Raw genomic sequence first — 17,435 nt, 5'->3', positions numbered from 1 at the left:
GGCTGGTGGTGGGAAGAAAAGCCCTTCTTCCCACCTCCCGCCCCGCAAGCTCCGGGGACAGGAGGGCTTTGCTGCCGACCGCCAGCATTTTAAAAGCCCCTGCTGTCCCGGGGCGATTTTAAAATGCTGGCGGACGGGAGCAGAGAAGCAGCCCCCTGCGACCCTCTCCCGGCTGGAGAGGTGACGTGCGCCTATGGCAGGAGCCTCCATAGGCGCGCGTCACCTCTCCAGCCGGGAGAGGGTCGCAGGGGGCTGCTTCTTTGCTGTCCCGGGGAGATTTTAAAATGCTGGGGGTCGGCAGCGAAGCGTTCGCTCCCGTCCGCCAGCATTTTAAGATCGCCCAGGGCAGCGGAGAAGTCTCCGCTGTCCCGGGAAGGCAGGCGGGGGGAGCAAAGACTTTTGCCCCCCGCCGGCCTTCAGAAGAGGTCCAGGACCTCTTCTGAAGGCCGGCTGTGGGCGAAAGTCTTTGCTCCCGACCGCCAGCAATTTAAAACAGGTCCCCGGAGATTTCCCTATGGGCTTTCGTCTTGCGAAGCAAGCCCATAGGGAAATTCGTCTTGCGAAGCGCCTCCAAAACAGAAAACCCTTTCGTCTTGCGGGTTTTCCGTCTTGCGAGGCATTCGTCTTGCTGGGTACCACTGTATTTTACTTTCTAAAATGATACTAAACAACTCACCCAGTACAGTGAGTGTTAGGCCCTGTTTTCAGATGCTCAAAAATGACAACTAATATATCCCTCTAGAAGCAGGCATGAGAAAGGAAGCAACCAAACCCTGGAAGGAACAGCTTGCCAAAGTTTCTTGTGGCTTGCCTGAGATGGGTAGTAACTTGTAGTACTTGCCTTATTATCATTGCCGAAAAACAAATATGGTTGGTCTTTAGTTCAAGTTAATTTTAACCCTTAACTGAAGAAAAAGTGAAGAATTTCAAGGATGAGTCTTTCCCTATAGAAGACAGGACTCAAGTTAGAGCTGATGTACCGTATTTTTCGCACGATAGGACGCACCGGACAATAGGACACACTTTGTTTTAGAGGGGGGAGAACAAGAAAAAAAAATTCTCCCCCTCTCTGCCCAGCGCCCCTTCAGTGAAGCGGCAGGAGGTGCTGCACAGCGAGGGGGAGAACTTTCCCCCTCCTGTTTTCCCGCTCTAAAACAAGGTGCGGTTTAAGGTGCGTTCAGGCGGCTACCTTGGAAGCCTGGAGAGCGAGAGGGGTCGGTGTGCACTGACCCCTCTCGCTCTCCAGGCTTCAGGTTCCTTTAGACCTGCTCTTTGGGGCTGGCGGGGGGAAGCCCACCACCAGCCCCAAAGAGCAGGTCAGGGAGCAGTGGAAAGGGGCAGCGGAGAGGCTCCTGCCATAGCCACGTCACCTCCCCAGCCAGGAGAGCACGGGCGGGGCTAAAGCAGCCCCCCGCGACCCTCTCCCGGCTGGGGAGGTGACGTGGGGCTATAGCAGGAGCCTCTACAGCCCCGCGTCACCTCTCCAGCCGGGAGAGCGCGCGCGGGGATAAAGAAGCACCCCGCGAGGCTCCTGCCATTGCCCCGCGTCACCTCCCCAGCTGGGAGAGGGTCGCGGGGTACTTCTTTATCCCCCCGCGCGCTCTCCCGGCTGGAGAGGTGACGCAGGGCTGTAGAGGCTCCTGCCATTGCCCCGCGTCACCTCCCCAGCCGGGAGAGGGTCGCGGAGCTATGGCGTCTTCGCTCCATAGGACGCACACACATTTCCCCTTCATTTTTGAAGGGGAAAAAGTGCGTCCTATAGAGCGAAAAATACGGTAAATGTCAGTTGACTATATGCACCATGCATGCTGTATTATACTTGGGATTGTAAGGAAGATCATGCCTGTATATATCAGTGCCCATCAGACTGAGAGAAAGGCATTTCTTGTTTCTTATTACTATAGCAATCAGGGCTAGTCACACAAACACTAAGATATCAGTATGTATATTACCATCTTTCACCTTCTATGAAGTAGAAGATTAATATGTAGAAGCTGAGCAGGACATTCTTAGTTTGCTTTTGACAACATGCTGAGTTTGATAGGTTGCGGAGGGCTGGGTGGTTTAGATCTAACAAGGGATAATCTCCAGCTCAGAAGGAGGATATGTGGTATCAACCTCTATTCAGGTCAGCTGGTTCACGTTGACAGAAACTTACCTTCCTGTAGCTATTGTGTCATGCAAGTGGGCCCTCTGTGTCTAGGTCATGACAATCATGCTAAACACTTGTATATAAACCAATTATTTAAAAATTCAAATCTGTTTACTGCTTCCTCATTAGCAGGTAGGTTACCCCGATTGCTAGAAAATACTATGGAATTGGAAAACCAAAGGCAGAAGATGTAGCTTATGCACCAAACTCCCTTTAATTAACTTATATTAATCAAATACAAGGATTGTGTGCAGACAGTTGCAAACTGAGCAACATTCTGGTTCAATCACTCTGATGAAATGGTGGGGGGAAACAATCAATAGAAACAAAGAACAAAATGTTACAAGATTCATTTCGAAGACAGGCTCAAAATCTCCTTTAAAAGGATGCCAGGAACGTGAAAGGTGTTCAGAGACCAGGTCTTTTCTGCAAATATGACTAGGCTGAGAGTCAATATTTTCTCTCTATAGCAAATATATTCTTGGAATCTTCTACTAAAGAAAGAAGATAGCCAAAGGTAGGGCATGCAGGAGATCTGCCATTCCTGGATGGCTTTTAAGTCTTCTTCTATGAGTCCAAGGAGTGTGGAACATTTCTTCCCCCACAAGCAGAAATCCATGGATTGATTTAGTCACAGCAGCAGTTCAAGGCGAGCTATTGCATAAGCACCCTATGTAGGATAAGATACCAGTAACAGAATAGAGCCCAAAGGTCAATCTGCACTATTGGCACTGGCACTACACATCTATAAGTAGCTGCTTAAAGACAATCACATCAACTTAAGAAGGCGATTATATGCCAACATGATCTCCACTGCATTAGTGGTACTTTGATTAAGGTGTGGGGGACCCAGAACAGCTGCCTGTTTTGTTTGTGGAAAAGCTTAATATACATACTCATATTAGTGCCTGAACACCCTGACCACAGATACGCATCAACAATTCAAACCCAATTCAAGGTGCCTTTAATCAAAAGTGCACCTAGGCTACTACATTCTGAACTGTAAGTACCAAGCTGTACACCACAGCAAGCCGGATGACACTAGCTTTGCACTGGAAGCACTAGGAGAGCACTAAGCTTCAGTGGGATAAGGGACTTTTTAGTTGCATCCCAACAAGAGTATAGTTAAATCTCTGGAGTGCTATCTTTTTAATGTATTTTACATTGTTGTGAACCAACCTGGGATCTTATGGTGGAAGGGCAAATAATAAATCAAATAATAAATAATTTATGTGACCATGAAGGAATAACAGTACCACTCCTGACTGGCAATTGACCTTAGATCAAAACAACTTGCATGATACATAAAGAGTGCACCCTAGTGATGTCATTACTTCACTGCTGCCTGGGACTCTGACCAAACTGCATCATTTCAGCTTCATCACTTGTTAAACAGCATCAATCTAGAGATTGATTGAAGAACAGTGTGTAACCTGCATCAACCTTGAAGCTGTTTGCCACTCTTTGGCTGAAGCATTCAGCTGGTGCATACCAAAGTGTTATGTACGTACAGGACCCAGTTGAGAGTTCTTCCAAATGCTTATCCAAGGCTCATTGGGAAATAGATGCACAATTCTGCAGAATAAATGCTCAATTCTGCAGAATAAATGCTTGGAGAGAGAAAAAATAAACCCTGCATACAATTAATGAAGATTGCAAATATCCAGTGTAGGATATTCTCTTCAATAAACAAAAAATGGAAATAGAAGTTTCTGAAGAACATCAACAGATAACACTGAGCAGTTGCTAACACTTTAGACTTTGCACAGAGTATGCTGGGTAAGAGTTAGACGGTAAGACACAAAATCAGTGTGGAAGTGATGGGCCTATGCTGACAGACCATTAGCAGCACTATACAAAGACAACAACAGGCCCTACCACTGAACATGGTGCTCTCCAGATGCTGCTGAACTCCCAACTCCCATCAGCCTCAGCCAGTAGGGACAATTGTCAGGGATGATAACAGTTGTAGCCCAGGAACATCTGGAGGACCACAGATCCTCCATCCTAGCCCTAAGTTTTTTTTGCTCTTTGAAAGATAAGTTGTTCTTGGAGGAGCTGAGGGCTCAACATGAATTTAAAGAATTCAATCACAAACAGAACTTTATGTCCAACAGCAGGTAAAAGCTGTAGTTGAACACATGCCATCTGCTACTATGATGAACAATTTCCTTTACCACTTGGTAGAAGAGCTTCCTAGTAATCTTGTCCTGAGCAGATAGGAACTCATTGCTTTCTCATAGTTTGCCTTGCAGCTATGTTTCCAAAGTGATTGTTTGACATAAGCTCTTAGGACAGATAAAAAAGAAAAAAGGTACATTGGAAATTTTAGTCAATAATCCCTTTTCAGAGGCAATGAAAACCAGCAGCTCTGAAGAGTTGCTGACACAAAATACACTGAATTAAATAACATATATCCAAGTGTATATATGAAGTATCCTCTCTCATTTCTGCATTGGTGCCTTCCTTTCTTTTCCTTACTTAATATAGATTTTTGCAAGCCATTGAGCTTAATTCCAAACTGTCTGCTAGAATTTGGCAAGACTGTTCAGAAACTAAACTTACAGGGTACTAACATTGTTTCAAGAAAATTGAATCCATGATCAACAAGGATTTACCCATGCTAAACATGTTGGGTTGTATTCAACATTAGTCAAACACTGAGCAGACCAACCAAAATTAATGGACATGGCTAAATTAGATTAATTTCAGTAATCCTAGTTTGAGTATAGCTTAGCTGTACAGTATCCAAAGTGTACTGCTGCACATTTTTCTTAGCATGGTGATGTCAATATTCAGTTGTCCACCTACCCACAGTCGCAAGTATGAAGTCTTACTAAATTTATATGGATTAGAAGCCAGATGAGACACACACACACACACACACAGAGAGAGAGAGAGAGAGAGAGAAAGAAAACTTGTTCTGTACTTTGGTTGGTTTTCTAGCAAGCAACAAGCTGCTGCAAGTATGTAGGGCACATTCCTGCCAAATTGTTAGCCTATGTCACAGCAACATGCGGAAGCGTGAATCTGTAGGAATTCTTGGGCACAACCATGATGTAACCCCAGTAGAGCTAAATTGCAACAATGAACTCCAAAAACAAGAAGAAAAAAGAGAAGAGCTCCATTTTCAGGATTTGGGGAATGAGTCAGAATTTAAAGAAAACTAGGTTTTGGTCCATTAAAAAACAAACACCTACAGCACAATTCCATGTTTGATTACTCAAGAACTCCACTCTGTTTAGTGGACTTCTTCCCAAGTACAGGACTGCTGCGTTAATAGTAAAGATCAGAGGACAGGTATTACTAACAGCTATGAGTTTGGAACTTAAAAGAGTTTTTTTAAAAAATGTAACTCAGCATAGCAGAGGGCAGACACAAGATTACTACCAGTTATGAAGTGTTCAAACATACACAAACACACAGCAGTGAACATATGCACACAGGATTCATATTAGTAAACACAAAACAGTTACAAGTACCTTATAGTAGGACACAGTTTGTAAACCAACCATATGTGGTCAATTACATTCAGTGGAGGTGACTTGAATGTCAGTTTCTCCTACCCACACATAAATTAATCCTCAAAGAAAAGAGAGTTTGAGAACAGCACTCAATGGTTTGATTTATCAGGACCCTGAAACAGAGAACACAATTCTGCACAAGTCTGTGTTTCGACTGAACTGAACTGTGACTCCATTGTATTCCAGGCCAAGTCAGCCAACAAAAAGTCATCCATAGCAGTCTGAGTCTCATTGCTAGTAAGAAATAAACTGCCAAGGGTTTCAAAGCAGCTATCCATGGTCTGTGTTTCAGCACTATTCAGCTGGACTTTGCTTTCTGCCATTTGGTTAGAGGAATTTTTTGCAGGAAAATGCACTTCTGTCTGTGTTTCAGTATCAGATGAGTCTGTGCTCATAGAGAAGGTAGACTGTTTCAAGATGCTCCCCAAAGGCAAATAGGGGCTGTCTAAAAAGAAATTTAAGTCTGTCTGGGTCTGTGTGTCAAACATCTCCAAACCTAAGAAATTGGGATTACCCCTGCAGCTATAGGACTGGGTGGCATTATCTGAAAATAAATCTGTCTGGGTTTCAATATCTAGCAACTCCAAGACTGGCTCAGAGTTCAGCTGGGTCTCTTCTGTCTGTGTCTGGATATTGGAGGCTGTGAAGAAATCCTCAATGTCAAAATCAATTCCTGCGTTCTGCGTAGGGCCAGAAGGCAAGGGTGTGCCAGCATGCGAGCTAGTGTCAGTCAAAAGACTACGGTTATCCAATGACTGACCCGCTGTGTTATTCGAAAAAATAGTTTCAAGATCGTTCAGTAACTCCATTGTCTGGGTCTGATTGTCTGTCATAACCTGCTGTGGGAGAATATTATTTTGTGCACTGAAGCTGATAACTGGCTCACACTTAGTGTCTGGACTCAAAGATTTGCAGCTTCCTCTTTGTAGCAGACTTTGACCCAGGCCTGCAGCCATTAAGTTGCTGCCTGGAAGTCCCACTGTGGTTGAATCACTGAATGATGAACTAACACTGTCAAAAATGTCATTGCACATTACAGCCTGGTCCATTTGTACTCTCCCATCAATATCTTTCTGCGACCTATTGGTCTGAGTCTCCCGAGAAATTCCACATGACTGAAAGCAAGCCTGTGCAAGTGCATCTGTCTGAGCAGCTATGGAAGAAGTCAACTTTGAACTGGGTAACAGTGTCTGTGTCTGCACATTAATTGGCAACAAAACCTGAGAGCTGAATGTCAGGTCTGTTTGAGAACAAGAGGACACCGATGAATCAGGGGTCCAGGCTGCAGATGTCACAAAGTTCTGCGAAATATAAGATAAGTCCGTCTGCACATTTGTTGAACAAATCCCGTTCTTGTAGCATATGGCTTCCAGATCTTGGATTGTATTATCTGATGCACCTTTACCCAAATTGACCTGGATACCTGTGCTGACTGGCTCAACACTGCCAGCATTTTTGGTTTTTGAAAGGGGCAAGGTGCTTTTAAATGCAAGCGTTTCAGCCTCCAGTCCTGGTATCATAAATCCTACCGGCAGAGGCATTAAGTGAACAGTACTCATAACAGAGCCTTTGTCATCAACGGCAACTACAACGGGTTTGACAGAAGAGTCTGGTGCTGATACAAAGATAGGCAATTGAGTAAGCTGCATTACAGGGAGTTTAACCAAAGCCACTTTTGGCTTTGGCAGAAGCAACTTTGGTGAATTTTTTGGCTGCGTTTGTGTTTGCTTAGTAGTATAGGAACAGCTAGAATCTTCAAAGGAAGCTGCTGGCTTCATCTCAGAGGTCTCCAAGTCTTTAGTGCTAGTACATCTGGTCTGGACACTGGCAGAAGCTCCTTTAAGTTTTTCTCCCACCAACTGATTGGATACAGAGGTTTCAATTTTCCTTTTCTTACTTGGTGGATCCCTGTAAATATTACAAAATCTTTGACTAGGTACAGCTGTAGCACATACTCCTTCATTCCCTCCAAATCTTTCCCACCCCACCACTTTTACCATTTCTATAACAGAATTTAGAATAATGTGAATTGTTTGCCTTGAAAGCATACTTAGAGAAATCAAAATAGTAACACACTGAATTATGGTAATGTTAAGCAGAAAACTGCATTGTTGGGTAAATAAGTCAGAGTTACAGTTAAACTCTGTGCCTAGGCTATTCAACCAAAGAATAATCTTACAGCAGTTTAGCAGCCAACAATGCTGACCTAAAAGTAAAACTTGCACTGCAATTCCACACAGTCTATAATACTGCATTTTGATAAAGGACTTCAAAAGCAGTAGTCACCCTGCCTCCCCACATTGAATGGAAATGCATTCTGAATTCTTAGATAGTTCAAACAGAATCACTTTTACTGGTGGCAGCATGTTGGGTAATAATTGATTGTATAAAAGCCTGGAAAAATCCATGCCTCTTTAGTTATCCTTAAAAAAAATTGTTGGTAAGATAAGGGAAGCTGTCAGTGGCAGTGATCTTCACAGAATGGTGTTAGAACTCCTCCCCCTTCCAATGTTTTAAGGCAAATATATGTGCACATATATGAAACAGTTAACAAAGGAAAAATGTTGCCCTTACCTATGTTCAACAGGGATCTCATGCTGTGTCCTATAAATATGAGACAATAATGCTGTCCTGCTAGCATAGGGGCATCCACAAGTACACTGGAAAGACTTGCCACAGTCCTCACTATGTCGCTTCAGATCCCATATGGTGCCATAGGAATTGCTGCATTTATCACATTTATGCTTCTTTTCAGCATGCATTTTCATAAAATGCTGAAATATAAAAACAAAAGTTAGGCAAGTTATAGGAAACTGCCTTGGACAGCACTGGTTCACCTAGTTCAGTATTGTCTACACTGACTGGCAGCGGCTTCAGGATTTCAGACTGGGCTTTTTCTGAGCCCTACCTGGAGATGCCAGTGCTCTGTCACTGAGCGATGGTCCTTCCCAAACAAAAGAAAGTGGTACTATGTTTGAGACACAAAGCTGTTCAAGTTCCAGCCTTGTCTATGCATGACAAGGCACTTTTAAGCATGCTGTCAACAACTGAATTTTCCATAATTTTTGATGCATTTTCATGCATTTTTAAATGACTGACTGGAGTTGATAGAGGGGGTTCAAGATTTTTCTTGAATTCCTGAAAATGGTTAAAACATGGGAATGAAAGTCCATATGCACTATCTGGCTGCACCTCAACTCAATAAATACTACAACTGATTTTAACAATTCCACTCTTTCAAAAGTTATTAAGAATCAGAGAATGCATTTCTTAGAAGATCCAGACCTCTGACATGCAACCTGCATGAAGTTTGCAGTTAAGGTTCTCAATAATCTACACAGGCCCATTGTAAATTTTACAGTTATGTACTTCTGGTGAAAAGAGGGCATATTACAGAGAGTTAAAGGAGTAATTGAATTAACTAGTCAGAGCTCTACAGCAAAATTACCCTCCAATTTGTTCCTTTCATTTTCAGCTACTGAAGGCATATCTCAGCACATTTAATAAGTTTGATTTTCTAACAAAAGAGTAGTATGTATAAAACCTGTGCAATGATGCTGCAGGCTCCCAGTTCCATGAGGGCTCTTTCCCAACACACTGATCCCATAAACAATAGACAACTGACAACATGAAATGACATTCATATGAAGCTTCTCTTATTATGGTATACATTTACACAGAAATCTTGCAATTCAGAAAGATGCATGGCTCTTGAATAAGATGTTCCATATAAATTATATTGTTCTATTTATTGAATAATGTAGTTAGAATACATACCTGCCGTACAAGAGAAAATTGTGAAAAAGGCCTTTCTGGTCCTCTAGGGCAACCTTCAATAGGACAGCAGTAGTATTTCTGTGGCGTTTTCAAGTCTTTCCTTATTGCAGGATTTATTTTTCCATCCTGTAGGAGAATAATATTATTAAATTGTATCTAATGTTTGGGGCTCAGAAGTATCTGGAATACAAATAAAGCTTGTCTTTATACAGCATTTTGCCTGCCTGCCAGCATACTGAAGAGATTCTCCACTTGAAACTTCTGTACATGTTTCAGTTATTCCCTATATGGAATAAAAAACTTTAGGTAGTTTACATCCCAGCTCACTCTAATTGCCTAGATTATGTGACAGGTAGTTGATTATTCACTAACCCAGTTGGGTCAATCCTGGCTAAATAAGCAGAGGTATGTACAAGGCTTTTGCTCATGTGCTCTATCCCATGTGCTCTGATTTAGAGAAGCCGTCCTGGTTTCTGATTTGATCCCAGAATGTCCTGCTTTTCCTTAGGATGTTCCTGTTTTCACTGAAGAAATTTTAGAGGGTATGGAGTTATCTAACCCCCGAGCTGTCTGAAGGCAATACTGTATAGGGAAGGTTTTTTAATGTTTCATTATGTTTTCATATATGTTGGAAGCTGCCCAGAGTGGCTGGGGCAACCCAGTAAGATGTGTGGGGTATAAATAGTAAAATTATCATTATGGAATGGGATGTCCCTATTTTCATCGGAGAAATGTTGGAGGGTATGCTATCCTCATGCTGCCACTTTTTTCCTTGGCACGCTGTGAGAAGCAAGGCAATTTTCAATTAACGATAGGTCCCAGTAACATAGTTACAATGTTCCAAACCACCCAGGATTTTAAACCATGGTTTGAAAATGTTCCAAACCTGAGACAACCAGTTTCCTAGTGCTAGTGTAATAAGAGTAGATGAAGAATTCTGGGGTTAATTTTGGGGCACCAAGAAGGAGGGAAGGGTGTGTGTGGACACAAGGCTTATTCACATCTGGGCTTGTTAAACCAAGAAGATATGATTGAGTGATCATTGTCACTTAGGAAACAGAAACATTTTGCAGAAAACATTATGCTGAACTTTTAGACCAAACGATTTAGAACCAAACATCTCACCGCAAGAGAGTGTAATATTAAATTCAAAACAAACTGAAGCTAAGGAGACTAGTGCTATACCAATGACTTGTGATGTCAGAGCCATGAACCAGATCAAGGAACCACTGACTGCTCCAGTCTCTCCATAGCTGAACTTGAGCAGGTTTTTGAGCATACTGTGGTACAGAGCAAGCATGGACAAAAACACAGAATAATGAACATATTATTTCCTATAATATTATATTTAAACATGCAAAGTTTCCGGCACTTCTGGTTGGAAAGATTTGCTTGAAATATGTGTGGATATGGCTCCTAAAATCTCAGAAGCCAGAAGGAAATCAGTAGGATTTCCAGTAGCTTTGAGATAGGGCTTAATTCCAGTAGTTTGGGGACAAGGATTAAGTGCGTAACATTACAAAATAGTTTGATTGCAGAAGTATATGGGTGTGGTTCAATTAATACAAAATTTGGTGTCAAATTTGGACTGCAGAACTTTTAAAGGCTTTTTAAAGTGTGGCATTCTCTTTATACATTAAGGAACCCAAGCATTCGTAATCCAAGGCTTTCCAAACCAGCTGCATTAGATACATGCTCAGACTGGCTGGAATGTAAGTTTCATCATCGGTGCAAAACCTCTTCTCTAACTTCTTTTTATCTTCCCTTTCAAAAAGGAGTGGGGAAAGTGTGAGGGAACAGCCTAGAGATGCTAAAACCTGAAATGCAACGATTCAGTCCTGAAGAATGCAGGAAGACTCTCTCTACTCTTCAGGCCCTCCCTACCCTTCTGTTAATAAACAGCAGTGGTAGCATATATAAATCCCTAGGAATGAAAAATATTTCCAAACCTTAAGCAAAAGAATCTTTAAAAACAACAAAAAGCTGCCAGCATTTATTTATTTATTACATTTTTCATCTTAGGCTTCCACCCATCCATTTTATCTTCACAACTACTACATGAAGTAAGTTAGGCTGAAGAATAATGACTGCCTCAAGGTGACCTAGTGAGATCCATGAATGAGTGGTGACTTAAAACTGGCTCACAGACCCATTGACTGGAGTCTTCCTGTTTATTTTACAGAGCTCAGTTTCCCCATATACAATGCAAGTCTCACTTCAAAATTCACTCAAAAGGGTATACAGATTTCCATTTACTCATAGTTCTAAAGCACTGTCAGGTATCTTAACTGTCTACTGTAATATGGGCACTAAAATATAGAATACCATTTTGAGAAAACTCTTTGTTGGTTGGAGCAAAAATAAGTCTGAAAAGATATCTCTGAGGTAAAAGCCCAACAAGCCATTATGCCACCCTGCGATATGTAAAGGGATGAGGAGAGATTACAAGGAGTCCAAGTAGGACCTGTTGCAATATTATTGTCACATTACTTCAAAATCTTAATTAAGTCAGTACTTTCCAAACAAAGTATCTGGCTGCAAGATGGAGGACACTGTTTTATAAACACTCGTTTTGCTCTAAATAGCTACAGCTTCCCACCAGAGGTTTTATCAAGCACTTCTGGAAGGGATTTGGAGGAAGCCGCCAGCCACTTCCCATTAAAGGTCACATTTCAAATTTGGAAAGAGATTAAAACTTAAATAATATTATCAACAAAGTACAATCAGAAGCAGGAACCCAACCATAAAGGCAGTAGCAAAGATGTGAGTACTTCACTTAAATACCAGGATTTTGAAAACAGCACCATGGGCTCGGGCACAAAGCTCATTTTCAAGATAAACACAAGAGAAGAGAAAGTTACGGGAGAAAAGAAAGATTAGCGGTAGGGATTCTGGCTTTGGTGAGAGGAGGTTTCCTTGCTTAGCCTGAAATACACAGAGCAGCTGAAGGAATCTGTAATTAAGTACAGTGAGCCTTTCATAGCTACAGTGATTAGGTTACTAGGGTTTCAGGCTAGGTCTGGGAAGGTTATGAAGTTGTCCTTACCTGGGGCATACTCAGAGATTTTAAGAAAAGTACAGTGGTACCAGGTTCTCAACATCTTGGTTCTCAAACAACTTGGAACCCAAACACTGCAAACCCAGCAGGAAGTGTTCTGGTTTGTGAAATTTTTTCGGAAGCTGAGCATGCTCCGTTTTGAGTGCCACACTTCCGTTTTGAGGTCTGTCTGTTTTTGCTATTTATTTTGCATTTTTGTAGCTCTTTTTTGTTTTGATTTTGTGACAGTGTGGAACCCAGTTCAGCTACTGATTGATTGGTTGTGTGACTGCAGTACATTGATTATTGCTTTCATTTTATGGATCAATGATATCGTTAGATAGTAAAATTCATGTTAAATTGCTGTTTTAGGGGTTGTTTTTAAAAGTCTGGAATGGATTAATCCATTTTGCATTACTTTCTATGGGAAAGCGCGCTTTGGTTTTGGAACGCTTTGGTTTTGGAACAGACTTCCGGAATGGATTAAGTTTGAGAACCAAGGTACCACTGTACAGAGTGAATTTGTGGAATGAAAGAGCACATAGGTTGATATAAAGCAATGTAGATGGTGAGGGGATACTGTTCACTGAACCTAGAAAGCTTAGATGAAGTACAGTTTCAGAGCTTAGGAAGGGATTTCTAAATATTTTAAATGGGGATGCTCTTGCCTGATTTTAACAACAGCACAGCTTGGCGGGCAGGATGTTTGGCTGGAGTGAGGAATCAGGAAGGGCTGCAACAAGGCCAAATGAAGCTGCAACTTGTATCAGTGGGCCATAGTAGTTGAAGGATTCTGAGAGTTTGAATAAACCCTGACCTGCACCTAGTACATTTATAGAAGAGCCTAAGAAACAGATTTTAGGGTGGGTTTATAATTTGGCCCTTCAAGAGGCGCCTCCTCATATTTGCTTACAGAAAAAGCTTTTTAGTGTGTAAATATGTTTGTGTGAGAGAGTGTACAGGAGGATCATAGTGAGGGGATTTGTCAGATGCTTATGGTGAGGGTCACAGATTAGTGGTGCCACTACTTGTCTCCTTTTTGCAGAAAGACATATCATCATATGGGGCTAAATAGGTGGTGGCAGCAGCAAGTGTCTGGAAGGTCCAGTTCAAATTATGTAGTCTCTTGAGACTTCTAGTTCGGGCTTTGGTTCTAAACCTGCTTACTATGAGGGAGCAAGATCAGTGGTTCTCCAATATTACAGGCAAGTCTTCCCCAGCCCTGTTACTCAAACAACCCTTTACAGTGGTACCTCGGGTTACATATGCTTCAGGTTACATACGCTTCAGGTTACAGACTCTGCTAACCCAGAAATAGTACCTCGGGTTAAGAACTTTGCTTCAGGATGAGAACAGAAATCGTGCTCCGGTGGCACGGCGGCAGCAGGAGGCCCCATTAGCTGAAGTGGTGCTTCAGGTTAAGAACAGTTTCAGGTTAAGAACGGACCTCCAGAACGAATTCAGTACTTAACCCGAGTTACCACTGTACTTATGTTACACATTGTTCTAGGTCAAGCAGAATGTGTGGTGGATGATTACCAATTACGGTATGTATTGCAACTCTGTGAATGAATGGTTAGAATGGATACTTTCTGCTGAAAAATTACTAAAGGAAAGGAAGTAGGATGGCAGCTGAGCTGAACTGCTGAGTATCACAAATGAACAAAGCATTAGAATTCTGCCTCTACAGAATCATCATGAAGCTACAGAGTTAAGAACCCACAATAAGAGCCACAGTCCTTGGAAGTCACAGGCTAACCTATTATTAACAGAAATTCCAGAAGCATGAGAGGAAAATAACATTTCAAGGATAGCTGGTACCCAGTCTTCCCCAGGAAGAACAGAAAACATCCTGATAATGCCAAAGTTACTTGCAATTATGATGCCAATCCACCAAGTTATGAACTAGAGAATTTTGGGAAGTACTAAGTGAACAGACGAAGAGGCTCAGATGATCAAGTTATTGAGGGATAAAAGGTATTAGAGGGACAGAACCATTTGGGGAGGGGCAAGATCTCTGCAGTGTAAAGCTTCCACCACAAACCCCACTCCATCACAGAGTGTTTGTGAGTGTATGAGACCTCTCTAACTTTGATTTCAATAAACCCAGTGTTTTGCCTCCCCCCTATTAGACCCTCACTAACTTATTTCAGGCTGAGTATAGTCTGACTATACTCCCAACATTTGGAGATACTGATGATTGAACCTGAAACCTTCTACATTCAAAGCATATGAAATGAGGTTACAGTGGGTTGGGTTTCCATGGGTCTTCTCTGAGTAGAACTAACCTTGGATACAGCCCATTATACTGACTCAAAGGACAAAGTATGGCACTTTCATATACCATATTCATATGACTTAGATCAGGAATGGCAATGTGGTGGCCACCAGTTGTTATGGACTATGATCCCCCCATAATATCTGATCACTGGCCATGATGGCTGGGGCTGATGGTGGCAGCTGTAGTCCAAAATGTCTAGAGGGCACCATGTTGGCTACTCCCAGTCTTACACCAATGGTTATCTAATTCAGTATTTTCTATCTTGACTGGCCACAGGTCTCTTGGATCTCAAGGATATTTATTTCCCAATAAGATACTTTTAACTGGAGGTGCTGAGTACTGAACAAGGAATCTTCTGCATGAGCAACTAGGGAGCTACTTCACACCAAATCTGATCAAATGGTTCATCCAGCCCAGTATCATCTGCCACAACTAGCAGAAATCGAATCTTGTACCAAGACTGAACCTGGAGCTTTGTGCAAGCAAAGGATGTGCATCAATTTAGCTATGGGCCCTTCCTAACATTTGCTTTTTTAAAAAAGGTATTTTATTACCATGGTTGTATGGCATCCTGGCAGCTTTGCTAGATATGCCTGAAACCTTTAAATAAAGCTAGGAAGTAACTGTGAGTGGGAAAGGGAGTCTCTGAGTTTTGATTTAACATTGTACTGGCACACCACTTTTCAAGCAAAGAAAATGAGCTCACAACAACAACAGAGCATTAAAAAGATATTAAGAATGCCGCTGGAGGAGGGAGGGAGGGGAAAGGGGTATCTGAGGTAAATCAACCAAAAGGGGGTGGGGTGCAGAGAATAGGAAAAGGGCTTTTGTTGCTGTGATTATTATTAATAACTGTCTATAGCTACCAGTTAATAATTATTGCCTGGGATATGAAGAGGGGCTGAATATTATAATTAATACTTGAATTTTGCCAGCTACCCACCAATACTTGGGAACTTTGTGAACAAACCAATGCTGGAAGGGAGTGATTATTAACATTAACATTTGAATTCAGATAGCCGCCATCAATGAAAACAATTGAATTCTGATATCTGAAGAATTCTGTGAATTCTGAATTCTGTGTATCTGAAGAAGTGTGCATGCACACGAAAGCTCATACCAAGAACTAACTTAGTTGGTCTTTAAGGTGCTACTGGAAGGAATTTTTTTATTTTGACTATGGCAGACCAACACGGCTACCTATCTGTAACTGAATTCTGATAGCTACCCATCAGTAGTACATTGTTACCTGGGAAGCTTATAAAGAAACCGAATGCTAAAAAGTGGGGCTGAAATGAAACCCCTCTCTGGCGCGCCTCTGGAAGGAGAGGGAAGGCGCTGGGTCCCCGGAGGAGCGGGAGAGGGGAGGGCGCCGCCGGAGCCGCTTACCTGCTGCTGCTGCACGCCGTGGGCCTTGCTGAGGTGCATGCTCAGCGCCGGCGGGTTGGGCAGCACTTTGCCGCAGCCGGGCACCGTGCACAGGATGTTGCTCCTGACGGCCCGCGAGAGCTCCGTCACCGAGGGCCTCACCAGCTCCCACGGGCTCGACGGCCGCTCGCGGGGGCCGCGCGGCGCCGAGCGCGGAGGGCGGCCGAGCCCCAGTCCCAGGCCGGGCCGCCGAGCGGGCGGCGCCCGTGTCACGGCTGTTACCGCGGCTCCTCCTGCCGCCGCCGCTGCTGCTGCCGTAGCCGCCATGTTGCTCTCGGCCGTTCCCGATCCGCCGACCGGCGGGGCACTTCCGGTGGCGGGAGGAGAGGGAGAAAGAGCGTGGAAGGGAACTCGGCGGAGAGAGTGACAGGGAGCTCATACATATTTATACCTGGCGTTTTCCATATTCATGAGGGGCGCGCGTTCTACGAAACAAGTCCCACACCCAGTTTGCGCCTAGTGCCTTCCAGATATTATCCGCGGCTGGAAATAAAAGTAGATCAGCATTTTCTATCTCTCCATTTGTAAAATGGAATATGGCTTATTGATAAGAATGTGGACAAAACAGGGTGGTGGTTACCCCCCCCCCAATTCAGCAGTTGCATATGAAAGACCTTGGATTCTAAGGCCTGACCGCAACTGAGAACCGATAGGTAGAAATTCTTTTGTTATTTGCAAAAGTTTGTTTGCAACTTGTGTACATCCATGGGCGTAGCCAGGCTTCATGTTGGGGAGGGGGCAGGCTTCATGTTAGGGGGCAAATCCTCAGTTTATTAACCCCTGCCGATGCCCATGTGTACATCCTCAGATGAACTCAATCCCATTTTACACAGGATCAAAGCGCAAAAAAAGGTATGAATTTTTCCAAATGTATGAAGCTATGGATGTCATTAACACTGGAATACAGATCTTTACATTCCAAATCTGTTAAATGAACTCAAATTGATATGTACACACAGTGCTTTTTCTGAGGGGACACAGGGGTACGCATACCCCTAAACGTTTTATGAATCTTTGTACTTTTGTCCATTTACTGTATCCCCCCCCCAATTTGAACTATAAAATTGTGTTTTTCTTCCAAGTCAAAATGAGTACCCCACAACATGTGAATTAACTTCAAAACAGGTTTGGACATTAAATAAGAATAGGAAGAAAATCTAAAAAAGGCTTATATTAAAGAAGGAATACAGTTAGCAGTTGGATTAAATATTCATTAATGTCAGTGTTTAACCTTTA

General features: G+C 42.8%; 1 protein-coding gene across 1 annotated transcript; it reads right to left on the bottom strand.

Annotated features, from left to right (window-relative positions):
• Window positions 1-2,343: 2,343 nt before the first annotated feature.
• ATMIN (ATM interactor) lies at window positions 2,344-17,353 on the bottom strand. Its single transcript, XM_083514955.1, has 4 exons — window positions 16,161-17,353; window positions 9,454-9,579; window positions 8,251-8,450; window positions 2,344-7,584 (listed from the first exon to the last, which is right to left on the bottom strand). The coding sequence occupies exons 1-4, from the start codon at window positions 16,464-16,466 to the stop codon at window positions 5,766-5,768; spliced, it is 2,451 nt and encodes an 816-aa protein (XP_083371081.1). The 5' UTR covers window positions 16,467-17,353; the 3' UTR covers window positions 2,344-5,765.
• Window positions 17,354-17,435: the final 82 nt, after the last annotated feature.

This window comes from Podarcis liolepis, assembly GCF_965112155.1.
Source record: "Podarcis liolepis genome assembly, chromosome: 7".
In the NCBI taxonomy this organism is placed as follows: domain Eukaryota; kingdom Metazoa; phylum Chordata; class Lepidosauria; order Squamata; family Lacertidae; genus Podarcis; species Podarcis liolepis.
Note: the sequence above shows the minus strand (reverse complement) of the source record. Positions and strands in the feature narration are given on the sequence as shown.